Below are 22,484 nucleotides of genomic sequence, written 5' to 3' on the forward strand. Positions count from 1 at the left end.
TGGTACGCCTTCTTACATCCTTACAATATAACCGGCCCATTTAAATTTTTGCTGTTTTACAACTTTATTTAATCTAACTCATTAATAAAAGCACCTTATCCCAATAAGTTCGTGGATATTATTAATCTAAGATAGAACAAGGAACACAATTTACAAAAATTGCACAGAATAATTTTGATGACTTCATAACTGAATTTATTTAACGACCCTCGTTTTTCTTCAGATAATGTATCCCGCATGATTAATACAAAAAGTTTTGAAAGTCATTGTTCAGTTCCTTGGCATTATATGGTTGCGCATACCAAAACACAACATAAGTTTACAATATCAATTCCATAATTAGATGCTGTTGGTATCGAAGTAGTCATTACCATCATCATTATCATCAGTATTGTGAAGTCTGCGATATTCAGTGTATTCTTTTTGATATTTGTATAAAATTGCAAATTACTAGAATTTAACATGAAGTGCACACATTTTTAGAAAATTTCTACTACTATTGTTGCAACTTACAGTTGCAATTGCAGTTATTGAGCTTGACCATCACTTATGTATTGCCTGCTCGTCACATGCGTTTCAGTTCTCAAAGTGGTAACCTAATTTGTTGCAAGTGTCGATAGAGACAAGAATTTTCTGGCTTATTGCACTTTTTGTGTTGATTACATTTGAGATGGATTGATGTAACAAATGTGCAAGTAATTGAATTCACTTATTTGTGATAACCCATAAGATGAACCCTAATCTAAAAAAAGGGGTGTTAACATCAAGGCTATAATAAAACCGATAAGCATATAATTTTTTGTATAGTGATGTTAAGTATTATGAAAAATATGATATTATGATATTTTGAACACTTTTTTGATAAAAAATCAAAAACTAAAAATAAAAATTCATTTTCAATCTTACTTTGTTAAAAAATCAAAAAGCAGGAATGGAAAATCAAACGGAGAACATTAATTTGGCCTTAACAAATTGTCTGGAATTTGACTTATGACCTATTTTTAGTAAAATGAAAATAGATCACAAAATATATACATTAATTGATTTGAAAACATTAATATTTAAACAATAGTAATAGGATACTCGTTAATTCATTCATTTTTTTAACAAAAAAGTGAAAAGGACTCATTACGACTTAAATAAATAGATGCTTTGCCGACCAATCTCTTTACCGATGTGATTTGCAGAGTTGCATTTATATAAAGATGTTACTGTAAACATCAAAAGACAACAGAGACAAAAGCATAAAACAAGGACTCCACCCAACTTTACCATAAAAACTAACAGAAATAGATTAGTTAGGTTATGTTGGAGCGGAGTGGCGGCCTTGTGTAACAAAAAAAACCCACTTGAGCTCAAATAATGGCCCGTTGTGATACCAGTGAAATAGCAATGGTTCGTACATAGACTAGGTGATCAGTATACAACCAACGGCGAAGAAGGCAATGACTTCCCCATTAGGTGAAGGTACATCAACCTGACAGTTTCATGAACCCGGCTAACACCTTAATATTGCAGGATGACAGCTCAATAAGATCGATAAAGTGGCCCACAAGATTTTTGATCTTCTCCCAGCTAAAGATAGGTACTGACACATGAGATGAAACACAGTTTCCTCCTCGTTCTCAGAGCCATAAAGTAGACAGAAAAGGCACTCAATTTTAGAATTTAGTTAGCTTCTTTTTTTAATTTGTAAACCAATCCACCTATAGTCTTAGTGCTCAACCATTTTTCTCGACCCACTTCACTTCTATAACCAATTAATCAATTTATTCACAATATAGAATATATTAAGTAGAATTTTCTAGCAATTTGTTATTAAACTGCAAAAACTTCTTTTAGTCTTTTTTATGTCTTAAAAAGATATATAAATACAATTTGAAAGCAGCTATTGGTTAACATATACCTTTTTAAAGTTTTATACCTTCTTAAATTGAATATGTTTTCAATTCAAATAGAAAATTCTGATGCAATTTTCTTTTTTTAATGACTTTCAACGAGGGCAATTATGATTCATACGTCTTGACATACTGTTTATTTAACACCCAACATTATTTAGTAGTGCGACCCTATGTTCCTCCTAGGGGTTAAAGGATTCAATATATATTATTTAATAATAAAATTATAAAAGTTTTAAATTAAGTCCATCTTCAAAAATTTAATCAAATATTTATTAAAAATATAACTTCGTTCGACATTTTCCTTCAAATCCTTTAATGTAATTTTTATGCAAATTTTAAATAATAAGTGAAGGTTTAAAACAATTTTATTTTTATTAGTTTATTTTAATTTTATATTTTTAATAAGACCTAAACGCTTACTGTATTTTTGACCACTCAAAAGATAAAAATATATTAGAGAAAAAAAGCTAAAAATACGAAAAACAAACTTTTAATATGTTAATTGGTCTGCGGAGCTTATATTACAATTTTGCTGCCCACCAAAGTTGTATTAACACCCAACCAAATTCAAAGGGAAAACATATTTTGAATAATTTTTCCATTATTTTTCATTTAATATCCTGCCAGCCTTTTTCGAACAAATAAAAAGTCTTCGTACACAAAAATCTCATATTATTTTACGATTTTTATGGCTTAAAAGAAAAACAAATTGCGAATAATTGCGATGAACGCTAATACGAAATGAAAATATGTTTTTATTTTTATATTAAGAGCTTTGGTTATTCATATAAACAATATGTACGTATATAAGTAAATATGGAATACCTGCAGTAGTGCAATATTGATAAAACTCCTAATTAATTCAAAGTTGAAAGGACTTTGTATATGAATTAAGCATTTAATTGTGGTTTTTCAAAAGGTGTCATGAGATAAGCACTCACCAGTTAAGTTTATTCCCTGTGGTATTATTAAGAAATTGCTGTATTATGCAGCTCATTGACATTCATCTAAACTTTTGTTCCACAAAAACCCACAGAAAAAATTAAAAATTATTTAACAACTAAAACAAAAGTTTGAAAATATTGAATATAAAATATAAATGTGCAGTTGAAGAAGGACAAAAAATTATTTAACAAAATCTGGTATCCTTGAGAGGCTACTTGAGTTATGTACGAAATCACCAAAGCTATTTAATATAAAAAACTTTCATGGAAAAATTGCAACAGCAAAACCAGGAATCCAAAAATTAATTAAACTTTTTTCCAGAAGTTCTGAATTCAAAAACTTTTTCAGAAATTAGAAAAAAAAATTTTAAATTAAAAAAAAATTAAAACTAATTCGATATTTTTACAGAAAAATGCCATCATTTTAGAAGTACCAAAGTTCAAATAAATCGAATGTGTTGTTATTGCATTTAATGCAATTTTTTATTTTTTTTTATAAGAGAACATTTATTTACAAACAAAGTTCAGTAGTATCTGATGTTTTTTTTTAGCTATATGAGAACTATAGATATCGACAACTATGGTTTGACAGTTCAGAATATCTCTTTTACGGTCAATATAATCGACCTAGTGAGCAAGTAATTCGTTTAGTTGTTGTTCACTTTTGCACTAATGTTACTTTTCACGATTCAAAGCCATCAACTATTGACTGTTTGGTGCAGTTTACACGCTGGTAGCATTATCGATCCGTAACGGTCACAGTTAATGGCGACCGCTGAGTGTATTTTTGTCATCGGCAACATTTGCTTCCAACAAGATGGTGCAACTTGCTATATAGCTAAACAATCGATTTATTGCCAAATCAATTTGTTGACAACTTTATTTCCAGAAAAGGCTCTGTTAAATGGCCTTGCGTGTCCTGATTATTGCGATTTAACTTTTTATGATGCTATGTTAAGTCATTATCAGAATAAGTTTAAGTCGACAATCCAGCAAATCGTGAAGCACTGGAAGCCAATGTTCATGCCACCATTGACGTCATTTATTGGCCACATTTATTCCAAAAAGTAGTCAAAACTTGGACTAATCGAATAGATCATGTAACTCGTAGAAACGGTGGCTATATGCTGGAAATCATATTCAAAAAATAAATCCCATGAAATAATCTATCAGAATATAATAAAAAAAGTTTAATTCTAATTATATTTCTGTCTTGTATTATCATTTTAAATTCTCATGCTGCTATAAGTTCGCAGCAACATCCGATATATATGCTAGTTCTTTCATACAAAAGTATTTTTCCATTTTAAAAAAAGGGTTGGTTTAAAATACAACCCTGAAAATCTTCAATTGTTTTTTCTATGAAATGTATTTCTTTGCGTAACTTGAAGTGTTTGTATTGAAAAATCTAATACGAAGGCTGCTATATATATTTCTGGCCTAATAATGAAAATATAAATATTTATCATCAAAAATTGTTTTGTTTTTCAAAGTATTCTCCAGTCTAATTTATACACTTTTGCATGCGCTCAAACCAATTGTCGAAGCATTTTTTCCACTCCGATTGAGACACCTCCAAATCATGATTTTTGAATGCTTCAACAGCATCTTCTGACGACGAAAATCGTTGATCACGCATTTTTTCTTGATGTGCGGGAATTAAAAAAAGTCATTGGGTGCCAAGTCAGAGCTGTACGGCGGATGATCCATCAATTCGACGTTTTGGCCGGTCAAAAAGGGGCTGGTTTGTGAGAGCTCGCGTTGTTATGGTGAACAATGATTCATCTTCTCTTGTTCGTTTTTCTAATTTCTCCGAAAACTTTAGGCAAACAAATTGTGGTGTACCATTCAGAAATGACCGTCCCATCAATTCGACGTTTTGGCCGGTCAAAAAGGCGCTGGTTTGTGAGAGCTCGCGTTATTATGGTGAACAATGATTCATCTTCTCTTGTTCGTTTTTCTAATTTCTCCGAAATTTTTAGGCAAACAAATTGTGGTGTACCATTCAGAAATGACCGTCCTTCGTTGCTCAAGCGGAACAGTCGCCGCATGACCTGTTTTGCCGAAGAAACAGGCGACCATTTGCTTCGAAGTGCTTCTTCCATGAACAACTTTCGTTGGATTTGGCTCGTCGATCCTGAGTGATGTTATGCTAAAAAATTTCAACCTTTCTAATGGAAATGTCAGATTGCACCTGGCAACACTTAGTGTTGCCTAGACCAGAAATATATATAGCAGCCCTCGTAAAACATTTTTTAAATAGCCTTGGACTATTTTCTATTTTATACTCGATATCTCCGTTTATATGAAAAATAACAATATGACAGACAGATATTTTCTAATTTTATTTTATTCAAAGCTCATTTATTTTTTTTTTCATGTACATGTGTATATGTATAGACGCTTTCATAGCTGCAACAGATTTGAATAGATTTATTGAACACAAATTTTAAAAGGTAGGTTTCAAAATGGATTCAAACAGATCCACTAATGAATAGAAAAATCCTCTTTAGAGATGAAGGTCAAACCCTCTAGCAGCTTCGTAAAAAAATAAAATTATCAAATTAAAAGGTGAAGAATAACCACATGCTACTTATGAAATACATTCACATCACGCAATTTAACAGTTTGGTATTCTTTATGTTCTGGATATGATAATTAATCCCTATTTATTTGAATATGTGAATGAAAATATTTTATTTTAGAATAAAATTTAATTTAAATTTTGCCACTTACAAATTCTTACTTTGTTCTTACCATTATTAATATCTTTAAACTAAACAAAATGAATTCTCAATAAAATATACAATATATATTATACAATATATAATATACAATCTGATTAGACTCTATTAATATGATTAATATTAATACTAAGCTTAATACTGGCAATAAAATTCTTAACACAATTGCTTGCAGTCGTATTATTAAAAAATCTACTCCGGAACTACTTATGTAGGTACATGGTATCTCACTTTGATACGTTGTGTAAGAATATTAATTTTTTTTTAGAACCTTGGCAAAAAGTAATTAAAAGCACTCATCATACACCAAAAACTACTTGCATTGCAGATATTCAAAAAAAAATTTTTAATTAAAATATTTTTCACAATGTTTTCACAAAAAAATTGCTTGAAAATAAAAACTTTATCTGAAAAACCTATCACATTTGTCGACAGATACATTTTTTTTTCTATCAAATAAACAACCTTTTTGTGTTTTTTGAGTGTAGTTCCTGTTTTTTTACATTATAGCAGCCCTAATTTGTAAACTATAAAGTGAAAGAGTTACGAAAAGTTTGCTTATTTGTTGATAGTCTTGGAGAAAGTTTAAAATTAATTGAGTTGACGACTGCAAAAAATGGAAGCCAGTGAAAGTATATGAAAGTTTTTCTCTTTGAGGAAAAAATACAAGCACAAACAGATTTTAATGAGATGACAGTGTTTTTGAGAAAGTGTAAAAATAAGTGCTAACTTTTATTTAATAATAATTTAAAGTTTTATTAAAAGTTTACTAAAGGTCCATGAAGCTGTCAAAATAAAATCAGGAAATAAGGAAAAAAAATTGGTTGTCCATTAAACAATTAAGTAAAATAAAAAAACTCTTCACTTAATAAAATATAAATAATTAAATCTGGTACGGAAATTAAATAAAGTTTGTAGATACAAACAAACTTAAGAGGACATCGTTGTTGCTGTAAATTTATAGTGTTGTTTCTTACATATTTTATTGGTTTTTTATTAAAACATAAATGTCAAAATAAATTAATTTGCATGTTTTAGTAATGATGACAACAGGTGTCATTTAGACCCATGGTCTTAATACTGTGCCTTTAAATATTTAAAATTTTAAATTAAAGTCAAACAAGCAAAATTTTAGAAAATACCTAAGACAAAATATGTTATTCAATTTGTAACTTAATAGCTTTTAAACTGATAAAAAGTGATTTTAATCAGTCAGGAGTTACAGAAACACCTTAGGTATCTTCGAAAGAAAAACGTTATTATGTTTATAATAAGATTTAAGAGAATTCGAAATAACCCAATTTCTGAAGATAATAATGTATTGAACACATGCTTTCATATAATATCTAGCAAAATCTAAATCCAAAGCCTGCTAAAGTAGTATTTGTCATATAATATCTTTGCGCAGACCTAAAAAATATTTAGTGTGTTTTTTAAGAACCAGTAAAGTATTTAAGGTTTTTTGAAAGTACCGGTACTAATATCTCATCAAAAAAAAATATTATTAAATACAAAAACACTATATTTTACGGATCATTAGCGCAAATGGCGTAAGTCGGCAGCAGTCCATGAAATGATGCTTGAAAAACATTGATCTAAAGCTTGTTTAACCAGGGAAGAAAAAATGAAAAATGGCTAACAGCACTACCTTGGTGGAATTAAATTCAGGATACCAATTTTTTTCTGTTTTACCACGTAAAGTCGGCGGTTATTAGCGAATAACTGACTGCTTCACAACCAAATTCATCAAGGTGGGTTTATATAATTGGACATAGGTATAATATAACATTTTTCATATCATCATGACGAATTGATTTGATAATAATTCAGCATTTGTCCCCTTACGTAACCCAGCTCATATAAAAAAAAGTTCCGAATATAATGGTTATTATAATAAGTATCCTCGATTTTTTCATATATAGAAAATAGAAATGTTCTTTACTGAAAATCTATATTAATCAAGTATTATATATATTAGTCATTATTATTTATAACCTCTTCCCATTTTTCAAGTAGCTTAATAATTTCATCCCTGTAGAACTTTTGTGGTTTATTGGTGAAAAATTTGACCAAAGGTCTTCCAGCATTCAGTTTGGCCAAATTTTTACAATTAAAAGGTATGTGAAGACATTGAAGCAAATGATAGTCAAATGATAAAAGGTTCTGGCTATAAAATGTATGCATTAAGACTTCCTAACTAAGTTCCGAAAAAGTGTTCCGAGTCATCAGAAATGTGTATAACCTGGCATTATCATAATGCGGCACAACTTATTATTTTTCGCACAATTCTAATCTCGTTTCTTTGACTGTTTTGTGCCAGTAGTCGACATATTTTGCCAATAAATATAACATATTTTGCCAATAAATATAACATATTTTGCCAATAAATATAACATATTTTGCCGTTCGTGAAGGCTATGAAGTTTTTTGTGGAGGATCACAGATGATAGTTTGAATTGGATATTCCCGCCTTTTTATTGGTTTTAATCATTCGTAAAAATTCACTTCACAGATGGTTTGATTTACGATTTCCCATTTCAACAGCATTTCATTTCAGTATTCGGTAAATCAAATTTTTTTGTTTTAGTTAAAATGTTACCCAAATATAAAGCTTGCACAGCTTGCACCTTTAAAGTAGTTCCAAATAATTATATTGTTGGCGTTTAGTGCTTCCGTTATCTCCTGACATCTTGCTTGTGAGTCTTACTCTACTGGTTGCAATATTTCATCAGCATTTTTAGTGTTTAACCAACTAGAGCAAGGTAGATCTTTGATATTGAAATTCCTATTCAAACAAACCATTTATATGTCCAGTGTTTACTCACTGAATCGTCACTTTAATCGGCACACAGTTTTCAACATGTTTTTTGTAACAGTTTTTATAGCAATAAAGCATTATATATTGCATTGTATTTCTTCAATTGTTGTACTACTTTTCATATCAATATAACTTTTTACACGAACAAAAAAAATTAATACATAAAAACCTTCACACAAAATGTTGCCTTAAATGTCACCTTTCAAGTACTTGTTCCTTTCACATAATAGGATTAATGTTTCGAAATATTTGGATCAGCGTCTTGTGAAAAAAAAGTAAGAACGTTACCTGATTTATTTTCTGGGAAATTGGGAACAATATTATTTAACTTTATATTAAATTTCTATTTATTTAATGTTAGGGTGATCAATTAAAAAAGAATAATATTAAATATAACAATAATGTGGATGTGCAGATTACTATGCTCTAATAGCCATCACTGGCGTGAAATATTTTTCAAAACAGCACAGGTTTAGATACGTATACAGCTTTTGATACCTTTGAATTCTATTCAGTATAAAGCAACTACTGCAACCGTAAATACAGAGTACAGGAATTACTTAAATGCTATCTCAGTTTACAAAAAATCTGCAAAGCAAAATCCATGCAGGAAACAACGTCTTTGGCTTACAAAATTTTAATAAGGTCTTATAGATCTAATATAGATATAGTTTAATAGAATCAGTAAATTATCAGTTTTGAAAAGTACGATCATCGCCCAAAATTTTTGAGTCCGAAGAAAATGGTGAAATGTATATCATAAGGTACAACAATGGACAGTATTATTTTATAAAGTTAATAACGTGCACTATATCATTAAATTTATAAAAAAAGTTTAAAATGCACTAATCATATAAGATATAAGACATAGACTCTCCAATTTAGGTTCGCACTTTTTCAATTCATTAAGAGACATAAATTCTATGCTCTACCGCGTTTCAATGGCTTTGTGGCCAGTACTAAATAGTGATACAGGCAGATGTCAAATTTTTAAGGGTAGCACAATGGACCTCGTGGTCTAAGTGCGTGTTCGGACGGCTCCAGTAACCTAACCTAACCTCATTATATTGTAGTACACCAGAGCACATATATAAAACTTATAACCACAAATTGCCTCAAAATTGAAAAAGAAAATACCAGACAATATATGAATGAATGGAATGAATATGGACCATAAGCGTTACCAATTAGAAAGATGAAGAGAAAGTTAACAACAACAAAAGACTATTTTTCGACGTACTTAAGTCCTTTAAAAGCTATAACGTCAAGGATTATGGCGATAATATTTTTTTTAACCTCTTAGATTGTATTAATTAACAACTATACTTAATAAATCTTTTAAAGAAATTACTAATAATTTTGAATTTAGCTTTCTTTATTCGATGTTAACTCAACCAACTGATTTACTCTTCACTATATTTTTCATTAAAACGTATCAGAAAAAATCCTCAAACAATTAAAAAATGCAGCTCACTTTATAATGGAGGATGGGACAATTTGCATGCATTAAACCAAAAGCAACAGCTTAAAAGCAATTAAAATCACTGAACTGTAATGCGAAACATTGTTGTTCTTGTTTTCCATTCCGGCGAAATGAGAATAAATTAAAGGAAAAATGCATACGCCAACAATAATTGGACATTGCTACAGTTGCGGTGCAGTCGGAATAAAAAAGAGACCTTCATTAATTTTATGCTTTGTGCTCTGCCCATTTCTTTTGTTTGTCGCTGCTGTCTGAATTCGCTTTGTTTTTAGTTTCATTTTGCCAATAACTAACAGCAACAAATGGCGTAGATTGTCTGGTAGCCATTTTAACGCTGCTCTGTTTTTAAAAATAAATCATTTTCCTCACTAGGGCCAAGTGTTCCTTTTAACTTCATTGCTGGCAGTGTTAAAATTTTCTAAAGAGTTCTGTGTTGCATAAATTTTGTTTATAAATTTCTATTTTTTTACAACTTTTATTGTCATTTTTCTTTTTTTTTCGCTGAAATATAATGAAACTTTTCGTCATGCTCCTGTGCATTGCGGTTGCGGTTGCTCATCCCCACCTTTACCCTTTTTTAATTTCAACAATGCATTATGTGGTTCGGTTTAATTTCACTTGTGCGCACATCATTATTTCATACCGTCTACGTCTTGTCTCAACTGTCAGAGTGTGGTTAGATCAAATTCATCGATTTAAGTAAGTCTGTGGATTTACATGTGTTTGTGTGTTGGCAGATGGTAATTAAATTGAGTAATTAGAAATTAATTTTGTATGCCTGTATGCCTGGATAGTTGCACCATTGTCCCTTTTATGGCAGTTTAAATGAAAAAATGTGATTTGCACTTAAGAATATTAATAAGAATTTAAAGCATTCGAAAGAAATCGACGCTGGGACGGATCACAAGAATATGGAATTGTGCTTTGGACCCAAATTTCTACTTCTCATTTCTGATCATATGGTTTGGAAAATTGGTACAACTGGTTTGAAATCGTCCACGTATCTCGTAGATGATTCCAAAAATTTATAATAACTACTGGATTCTTTAGGCCCAACACCAGAATTTCTCTGGCTATGAGTATACAGTCCACAATCTTCACGGTTGAGGTTCGCGCTATTGAGATCTACACTCTAGACAACCAAAGATTTAAAGGAATTCAATTTGTCATGTACCAATGAAAGCCTTCTCTTCTTAGATACTTTCTTCGACATTCTTGATAATATGCTGCAGGAGCTGAAAAATCAAAAACAGGGTAGTTTTTCGTGTATGCAGTTAACAATAAGTTTGCAGATACTCTTGCAAGTATTGTATTAGCAAATTAATTTTGTGGATATAAGACTCGTTATAAAAAAAATTTGCTTACGATTAAATGTCAAATAAGAAAGAGAATCTTAAAAAAAAATCGCCACAAGCGTATATTTATGGCTAAAACACTACTATGTCTTCACAAGTATAGTAATGTGTCCTTTCTCAGAAGAATAGATCTAAAGTTACTTACAAATTTCTAAGTGATTATCACGGTTTACGTTGTCATTTCAACGAAATGGGTTTGCCCGTAGAGACAGCTCAGCTTGAAGTCAGACGAAACACGTAACCACTTTAGTTCGGACTATCACGCTTAAATTTTTTTAAAGGAAAGAGTAGTAAGCCAAGATACTAGAAAATCCGCAATAGATATCATTTTTTCCCTTCACATAAGGAACTAAGTGTTTTCTGTTCAGTTACGGCCAATTTGTAACACAAAAAATTTGTTATGAGTGCAATGCTCCGCTACGTTGATTGGCAGTTTCTGGTATATTTCTATTGTGTTCTAGACTTTGATAGGTCGAAACATAATCCCATTCAATCAAAATATCGAGCAACTTTAAAAAAAAAACTAAAATTATGATGATTATAACATATATTAACGGTAAAGTATAGATGATAAATTCAATAAATTCAATCTGATATTATCTATATCTATGATCTATCTATGATTATCTATATCTATGATATTATCTATGATGGATTATATATTAACTTTATGGTATAATTATCTACAACAAATTTATTTTTACACATATATATAACATAAATAAATAGATAATTAATAAGAGGAGTTTTGACTAGAAGAGTGACTAGTGGGCTAGTGTTTGACTAGTTGAGTAGAGTATTTTGATCCTAATTTATCTTTTGCACTACAGCAGTGTTCAACTGGATAAAAGCAGCTATATTTAATGTATAAAAACTGAAATATATAAAGAGTAAAGCCAAACAGTCATAAAGAGTATGACTGCAAGTCTCATCGGTTCTTAGTGCATAAAATATGTTGTTACAATCCTCAGTCCAAGGATTCCTAGGAAGCTAGTATCCCACTAGTTACCTTTGATTATCCTGCGAAGAAAATACGCCTCTGTGTAGTTAACAAGTTTTTAAGTTTAGCGATTTTTCAATTATTATATGTTATAATATAGCATTGGATGATTTTATTTATTCATGTGAATTTGTTCTCAGTTTAAGCAAGGCACCATGCAAAATACTACTGCTTTCAATGTGTTTGTTGATTCGAACAAATTGTAAAAGTCTGCCAGAAATGTCGAAAATAATTTACAGAAGAATTATGGTTTAATTGCTAATTGAGAATCTGCATAGAAATAGAAAAGTATATACCGTTTGCATCTAGATGGAGTTAAAATAACATTGACATTTGAGACAGAAATAATGGACACTTACACCTGTAAATTCTGTTAAAATCAAAGTAAAGCATCCCAACTAGTCTTGCAGTATACGATATTCCTTTCAGGGTTAGATTTTTCAATAATCGAAATTTGTCCAAGATAGCTTAAAAGAGTTTTTTCCAGGGATAAAAAAGAGATCTTATAAGTACTTTCTATCTTGTAATTACAATAATAATAATAATTAAATTAAAGTAATAATTAAACTATTCATGAACAATATATAAGAGAATGCATTAACGCGATGATGAAAACTCTAAATTCTGTACAGTAAGTTGAAATATGCGCATTTTTTGATTCTGCTTCTAAGTGAGTAGCGATAATATCATAATAAGTATTTAGATATATCTACTATAATCTATGGTTCCGTAAAAATTTATAACTTATGTACTGATTACAGTTGAATCACCAAAAAGCATGAAAGAGAGTTTATGTAAATTTCTCCTACAATCTTCCGTTCCATAAATTCAATTCAATTTCGTTTTCAAAAATTGTCAATTTTTACATACATAATTTAATAATTTATGAGTGCACATTACATAATTCAATATTGTACTAAATCTTTGACTTGAACTACTTTAAAACTCATTCTGTCCTCTTCTCCTTTCACTAAGTCAGTAACCGTTTTATGGGCAACTGAAAATTTGACCAAATTGTTTTTTTTTTTGAATTATTATATGACTTTTGAAAAGACATAAAAAAAGAGATGAAGTCTAAAAATTATCCCGAATTACCCACAAATTGCTTGTAAGACATTTAACGACAAGTAGTTCTCCTCTCTTTTGTAGCTGAAATACTACTAGAATCGTTTATGATTTCAATGTGTCTACATATCATAAACAAAATCGTTTTAATCCTTTGCTCTATGAACACATACGCATAAACTTTCCTTATGGCCTTGACTCAGTACTCAACCAAGTGAAAATTTTTATTTTTAAGTTTAATGTTTCGTGGCAATTTCCAATTTTGAATTGAAGTTATGTTGAGCAGCTGAAAGGACAATGACTGCAGCGAACGTCTGCGCTCCATAAATTACTGTAATGCGATTAAACATTTGTTAGCATCAAAATGCCGACGTTTTGGTCGGTCATTAAGCCATTCGCAATTGCTGTTTACTTCTTCAGCTCTTAACGACCTCACAACAACAGAACAAATTTCACCCATAAATAAGGAGAAAATTATTTACAAACTTGGTTAAATCATTTGAAGAAAGTAATGATTAAAGTTTTCTGCTATTCAATAAGTTTTGCTATTTTATGTTGAAAAACCACACAAATATTTATGGAGGAATTTAATTAATCTTTATTTATTAATAATTTAATCCAAAAATATTCCTTCACGCTCTAGAAATAAAAATATGCAATTAAAAATTTTTGAAAGCGTTGGACTGGAAGATTCATTGTGAGGTGAAGAAATTTATTTGAATTAAGTGCTTTTATTCTGCTATTTTTAGTTTAATGTTTATAGAAATTCCATTTAAACATTTTATATAATTTTAAATTTAAGGCAGAAAAATTAATTAAATCGAATCATTTATACCATAAGAAGATTGAATTCACATAAAAATTTATTTGAAAATTATAAATTAATTAAAAATAATAACGAAATTATTAATTTGTATAAATTAATGCATGAATATCACATTATAAAAATTACTAGTTATCATTATTTACTTAATCTAGGCGTGATACTTTAAGAAGTCATTCAAAACATTTAAACGATCTATGTATACCGCACTTTATTGAGCAAATTAAAAAAAGGCAATAAAATGTAAGGATTAGCAATCTCATTGAAATATCTTTTAAATAATTCATCTAGGATATTACATATCTTCTAGCATAGAACTATTTTAGAAAATGAAATCTTCTATTAAATGACCTTTGGCGCAGCTGTGTTTCTCACAGATATAAGAAAGAAACGACTGTGAAAAAGATATGCTTGTGAAAAAGATACAGGTCCGCTAAACTCAACTAAGCCCATTAATAAGCTCAAAAACGATCGATTTATCTACGCTAGGAATTATAGAAGAGATCCTACATTTGGTAGAATGAGTAATACATTTAATTTCGAATTAAATAGTATATGTAGTTAAACGAAAATTAGGTATGTTATTATAAAGTGTCACCGAAATCATGAAGCTTAGAAGCAATCCAACACAGCTGAATATAATTTAACTGCTAGATTTTCAATAAATAACAATTTTGGGAGAATAATCAATGAACCGGAATCAGCTAATCACATATCCCGATAAATAAATAACCCATCCGAAGAGGAAGTAAATTTACCATGTGGAAGCTATCTAAAAATCTCTCCGGTATAAAGATAAGATTTTAGCCAGAATTTAAAAAAAAAATTATTTGAGTATGAATTATTCTATATATTAGATGAGTACACTTAAAATAGATGTATACTTAATACTTATATTACTCACCTTATACATTCATCCCTAAATATCTGTCTTATACTATTTATGTGTGTATACAGAACAATTGTATATAAAGAATAATTTTATGTAGTGAATAAGTAAAACAAATATGTCAGTATTATATGAATTAGACCTCTAGTATATAATAAAATTGCAGTTAACGTACAAAATATCTTCAAATAAAAAACAGTTGCCAAGTATTTATTTTCAATTTTAAAGTTATTTAATCCCTAATCGCATCTGTGAGCAAAATACACGTGTGCTTTATACATTATTCTTATATATAAATACGATATGTCAAGTATGTTATATACATATATCAATATGTAACATTGAGATAAAAGACATAAATTACAAAAACGTCCTACCAGACCAAAAAGTAATAAAAGAAACATATATGTAACTTCGTCACAGAAGGCGATTACTTTATATAGTATGATCAATAAAAAATATTACCTATTATCTACTCAACTATCAACGCTTTTTGCTAGAAGAGCGATACAAGCTATTATAAGAATAGCCAACAGAGACAGAAGAATATGACTTTCAAAAAAACAAAACTGCATCGATTCAATATTTATCGATTTAACAACAATGTGAATACAAGAATGATAAGGAAGGGCAATTAGACCGAGATGGAAACTATATATGTATGTAAACAAGTATATATTTATTGACAATTAAATGCACTCACCATTTCTTTTACACATTTAAAACGTCATTACTGGTAAAAATTGACTCTACTGAACCTCTCTCTCAACATATTTTTCTTCACTTATTTTAATTTGACTATATAATTATTATATTATATACACTATATTATTTTTATTTTATTTCACTAAACATATTTTCTTGTTATTTCAGGAATTATTAAACACATTAATTAAACTTATGTATATATGAATATAAATTTTAAAATTAAAAAAACTAATTATTTAATTATCAAAACAATAATATTCCGTCTTCTTGATCTCACATCAAAAATAAAACTGCATTGTTTATTTACAACAACAGAGCAATATAAACTCACAACAGACCTACCGTCATATTTACCAATAATAAAACAAAATTACAACAAAAGTTTAAGTCACCACACTCCAAACAGTTGCTTAAAGTTTAGCTTTAAGTTGTTGTTGCTTGAGTATATTTGTTTTGTTTTTGTTATTCTATGTTAGGTTTACATTATAGCGGGATATTAATTTTTTATCGCAACAACATTTGCTGTAATCGCACAACTTTATTAGAATTCGCATTTATTAAAATAAACCGTATAGATTTTTTTAACAAAAGTTTTAAAAATTATTATTAACATTTAATTAAACCAAAATAGCTTTTAAAATGTTATTAAAAGCAAATAAAATAAGTTTTTGACCAAATTATATTATAATAATACATATACAGGGATTAAGCGGATTCAGATGGGATCATCAATTCTGTCCGGTTAGGAGTACTGTCCGTTTAGAAAAATGAACTTTGTATGAAAAATAAAAACTAGTTACTAGCAACATTATAAAGTTAATTAATATTGTCGTTTTTCATTATTTTTCTGATATATGTATGTATGTACATATATGCATTACATATTTGTATATAATCTCTATATTCACCTTATACGAATATATTAAGTTATGGAACACAACACGTGTATCGGGAATTATGTCAAGTAATACTTTGTAGTACTGTAGTCAGACTGTTTAGTGTTGAAATATGTAAGGATGTGAATAGATTTCATTATATATCAAACAAAATTTAATTTTAATTCTCATTACGTTAAAAATATTTTTTTTATACATATGTATATATTCGAATGTAATAACTATTCCATGCAAGTGATACAGTTTAATATAAATTTTAATTTTGAATAGACAATACTTTGTCAAGAGTTTCAAATCTTTCGAAATAGTTACTATAATATTTATTAAAGTCTAATTTTACTTTCGGACATCAAAATCTTTAATAATGTGAATACAAACTATAGGTATTTTCCAATGCCGTAGGCCAGGACTATCCAGAACAGGTAGGATCTGTTCCAACTTAAATCACTGAATATGTTGGAAGGCCGCATTAATTCGTCATTAATTTGTATTTTTATAATATTTTTTTATAATTTTTTTTTATAATTTTTAATTTTATCAATATCTACATAACTAATATTTGTTGTTGTCATATGAAAAATATATTATTTTTAATGTTACGGCACAGAATACAAATTTTTTTAAACCAGTTCTACAAAGAAATATATACTAAAGTCTTTGTCAATTAAGTAAATAACATGATACTTTGTTACAGTATTTAAAACATTTGGGATATCATATCAATAAAACCATGTATCAAAACTAAGCCGTCACATCCATTTAGAATAAAAAATTCTATATTGATTTGATAGTAACAAAAGAGCTCTAATCTTTTTTAATGTTTTCCAATTAATGTTATAAATTATTTATCAATTGCATAAAATTAAATTATGCAGGAAAAATTAAAATTTGTTATAAGATTTTAGACATTTGAAATAGTTTTAAAGATACAAGATATCAAAATTGGCGATTTATTACATATTTTAAAAGGTTTTTCCAATACTTTTAAAAATCTAAATATTTATAAAATTATTTAATATAATTTCAATAATATTTTTAATTATAAAATTCCTAAGTCAATGGTGAAAAAAACAATATATTTAAGTAAATAGGAAATTAAAATTCAAAATGTATCTTAAGTGAATAATTTTGCAATTCTCCATTTAAAGATAAATTTTGGTTTTACTAATCTAAATCTTTAAGCACTATTTAATGACATTTGCGTAAATAGAATATACATATATGTATTTATATATGTTCACCACTGACATGAAATACTGTGCATTTCATATAAATTATTATATAAATAATTAAACCATTTATCAAAATTTAGTATGTGAACCATCAAATCGCAATAAAAATAAATTTGATATTAAATAAATGGATTTTAGCACATATGTTTGTGATTTGGAAAACCAACAAAATAAATATAAAAAGTGCAATAAAAGTTTATGTGCAGTTATCACTTATAATTAATTTCAATAAAAAATGAAATATTAGTATAAAGTTGCAATAAAATATTTTTATTGCGAATATTTTATTAACATACGTTCACATATATTATATATGAAGCTTTCTTTTGAAATAATTTCTTCAAATGAATAAAGAAAATTCAAAATATTTCAATTTCAAAATTTAATTACTTAAAATGTGTTAAAATAAAAAAAATGAAAAGAAAATAATTCACATCTCTGAAATTTATATATCCTAATGCTGCTTTTCATCTTTTAAGAAACCATTAAGGATAATATACTGAATAATGCATAATAGTTTCATAACACATCCTACTTATTCTTTAATAGGTTTGAGTATGAAAGTAATTGCATTTTGTGTATAATGCAATACAAATGCATTTTGTGCATGCAATTAAAAAATTGAAACGTTATAATTAAATACTAAAATGCAAGAGTAACTTTTAAAAACTTAAAATTTTAAATAACTTTTTGTAAAATATGTTTGTTATTTAATTTTATGCTCAATGCTGGATGTTGAAGAAAAATGTTTTTCATTTTTAAATAAATTTTTCAGAATTTCACACTTACACAATATAAATTGTAAATTGAATGAACGTATTTTTCAGGTGCATACTCCTTCGCATTCCCACACACTCCCACACACCAACTACATACTTCACAATATTTTTATGTTTTCATAAAATGCACGGATGAAATATTTTATCTAAAATGCATAAAATGAAATGACAATTTAGTACATAAAAATGCAAAACTATTGCAGCACACGAAATCGAAAATGTGAAAAAATGTTATTTACCTCAATTTTCAAGCTATGATATGTTTAAACAAAAATTCACATTTATTTGTTCCAATTCACTTCTGAACATACATTCTTATAAGTCTTTGTCTTTTAAAAATTGGTATAAAAATTTACTTACTTACTACTTACTGTTGTCCTCTTCTCCTCGTGGAGCATAAGGCCTCTATTATAGATCTAAACCTAACTCTACTGGGCGCTTCGTTGCATATATCATTCAAGTTATAATTTGCATTATTAAGTTCTCTATCTATAGTTCTGCGCCATGTTTGTGCTAGTGCCCCAGGTCTTCTGGAGCCTTGGGGGTTCCATCGGAGTGCTGTTCTTGCAATATGGTTGGCAGGTCTTCGAAGTGTGTGGCCAATCCATTGCCATTTGCGCCGACCAATCTGAACTGGAACGGTTTCTTGCTGTGTACGGCTTCATAAAAATTTAGGCACCAACATTTACGGAATTTAGTTATGACTTAATGCACAATGTTGAATCAAATGAACAATCTGGTTGACACTTGATTCAGATACAATCTTTAATAAGTTAGAATATAGTAATAATTGTTGAAAACGAAGATATCTGATATCCACGAAGGATATACAGTTATATAGAATAAAACGTCAATCGCAAAATGGAACAAAGATGGTGTTCTTGTAGCTTGAGATATAACTACAACATCCTGTTTATTTTACCATAAAGGTGGTTACATTGACTTTATTAAATGTAATCATATAGTATTTCCAAAGTCCCTTACGCTGTTTAGAAGAAAAGTCAAATTAGGAGCAAAACTAATTTGTAGCAGCATCGGCGTATTAATTTCCTACTATTCCTGAATGACTTTGAGCGCAGAATTGAATTAGGGACTATGTAATTATTATTATCAACAGTTCAGTTCTTATTAATATGCTGGTAGTATAGATAATATATTTCATCGGATGAATTTGAGTTTATTTTAAAACTCCTTCAACTAAAAACTCCTCAGCCAAGAAAATGGAGTAGTAGTTTTACAAACAACCATTCAATATAACTAATAATTTTCTTCAATTATGGCAAAGGATGTAGTATATTCAATATTGGAGTCGTTACACAGTGTGATGGAACAAAAATTAGACGAGCAAAATTCGGTATTTACTAAACCAAAAGATATATTAAAATGAAATTATCATTAAATACAGTTTTTGAGATGGGCTTGCTTTTGAATGTTATTTAAGCAGTGTTGTAGACTAAAACAACAAATTGAAAAAACTCCAAATTAGAACATACCAGTCAAGTATATTTTTGAACGCTGACTCTGAGTTTTAAATTTAGTAGGGTACGAGTTCAATTTTTGGTACTTACAGTCTCAAAAAACAAATTACGAATAATTAAATATAGGAAATAATTTCAAGTCCACTGAAAGTGAATATTTGGCAATACGCAAAACAGTTGTATGGTTAGCCAAAATTTCAATTAATAAAAATAATAAAAAGCTTTGTTGTTATAATTCACTACTGTTCAAAATCTCTCTATTAAATACAATAGTTTCTATTAAGTAAAATAGTGATTACGTAGTTGTCATAGCTGACACTAAAATTAAATTGAAATTTTTTTTTTTTTTAATTTTAAAGTTCTATTTCACATATATAATTATTTATTACATATATAGAACTACAACTTCGAGCAAAAAATGGGAGTGATACGTTTATTAGTTATTAGTTTTTGTTTTTAGGCTAATTAGTTTAGCCAATTTCAAATCCTTATAACTTTTTCGCTACTTATCGATAAGTGATTTTTTTTGTTTGTATCATAAAGCTCAAGATCATCCTTTTATATTAAATCATTTATAATTTATCTCATATAATATATGTAGTATTCAATTTTTAAATTATATGTATGTATGTATGTATGTATGTATGTATGTATGATCATTTGAAATGTGTGGCCCAATTACTTTAAAAATTATTCTAAAGGATTTTTACTACCTTTTCGTGACGTATAATTAATTTTTAATAGGGCACTACATATAAACAAAAGTAATTGGAACAAGAATTTCTAAACAGTTGTTAGAAATACTTATAATTTTACAATTATTAACATTAATTTATCAACGTTTACTTGCGCTATGAAAATAAAAAATTGCATTTATTTAAAATGCATAAATTATATATTCACACTCACATGAAACCAGTACTAATTAAATTTTGCACCAAGTGCCAGTGAAACACTCACTTAAACTCATTTCCAGAATGGTGTGTGTGGTGTGTGCCAGAACAATTAAGTGCCGTGCTGTGGAACATGGAGCACCTATAGACTACACACTTACAATGTGAACATGTCTCGTGTGTTATTTACTTTTCCACCATTTAAGCAATTAGCACATTAGTACATAATGCACACAATTAAAACCACACCATTTTAGAAATGGGTTTTGCTATTGTTCCAGACAAAGCAAACGTCTGTTGATACTTCTGGAGGACCAAGGTAACAGTGCTTCTATTAGAAATGCACAATTTTGTGGTGAAAACTGTTCAATTTCATTTTAATGAAAAACAATTTGTACAGAAGAGTTACTCCTATCTTTGAGTTTAAATGTTTTTACTCATTTATCTTGACAATTAATTGCTGTGATACTTTGTTTTAATGTATCGGAAAAAATTTTTCTCAAGGAAAATAAAAACAATTTGTAGCAATAATTTGTCAAACATTATATTACTAAAATATATTGTCTTGAGATTTTATATACATAAATTTTTTTTGAATACATTTACGTGTCGTTGCACAGAAATACATAAAAAATTTAATCAATCCAAACATTTTTCGAGTTACATTTTAGATTTGTATTCAACCAACTTCATGCCATTGCTCGCAATATAGATAACAAATTATATTAACCTTATATATTTATTTCGATGTATGTAAGCAAGTACTGTGTACTCTATTATAATCTGGTTAATAAGTTTATTATAGATCTATAATAATCCCAGTGTGTCTATTATTTGATATGACACAGAATATAGTCTATGAAAGTCGGAATTTTTGACTGGATTGTTACTACTGCAAGTTGTATGTTACAATACATAAAAGTGTCTTTGAGGTGGTATTAAAATTACTCAATTTTATATTAGTGGATATATGGTTATAGATCTCTATCTTAAGTTATACAAAAACTCCTCTAACTTACTAATTCTGGACTAGAAATCTTTGCTTCACATTTATTTGCTACTTTGTTTTTATTAAATATAATTATTTTTATTAGGAACGTTTTAACTACTCCATTTCTAAACGTATAAAACAGGAAGATACAACACCATAATCACTGCTTATGGTTTTATTTTTTTCCTTACTTATTGAGATGCTGGTTTATGTGCAGTATATATAGGCTATTCTGAATGCTGTAGCAAGTATAATAATGTAGGTGTACGTCATCAGCGTATTACACGTCTCACAGTCTATTTAAGTTTTCTAAATTATTGTTAATACAAAAAAATAATAACAGACAAACAGGTACGAAGAACCTGTTATATACGAAAGAAAAAATGGTGAACTTTTATATCTAGTCTTGCATCCACCATACAATGCATTTCAAATCTGTCTCATCGCCGGACGTTTAAATAACATTATTGGATTATTATGTTTAG

The 22,484-nt window shown here is 28.6% G+C and overlaps 1 protein-coding gene across 1 annotated transcript in view; it reads left to right on the forward strand.

The window, feature by feature from the left end:
- The window catches only part of LOC119682411 (ecdysone-induced protein 75B, isoforms C/D-like), a 44,047-nt gene extending 21,888 nt beyond the window's left edge, over window positions 1-22,159 (forward strand). Inside the window, exon 2 of the mRNA XM_038095849.1 lies at window positions 22,103-22,159. Coding sequence (XP_037951777.1) covers window positions 22,103-22,159 — 57 coding nt within the window. The remainder of the gene's footprint in view (window positions 1-22,102) is intronic.
- Window positions 22,160-22,484: the final 325 nt, after the last annotated feature.

Source organism: Teleopsis dalmanni, chromosome 1 (assembly GCF_002237135.1).
Source record: "Teleopsis dalmanni isolate 2A chromosome 1, ASM223713v2, whole genome shotgun sequence".
Classification (NCBI taxonomy): Eukaryota; Metazoa; Arthropoda; class Insecta; order Diptera; family Diopsidae; genus Teleopsis; species Teleopsis dalmanni.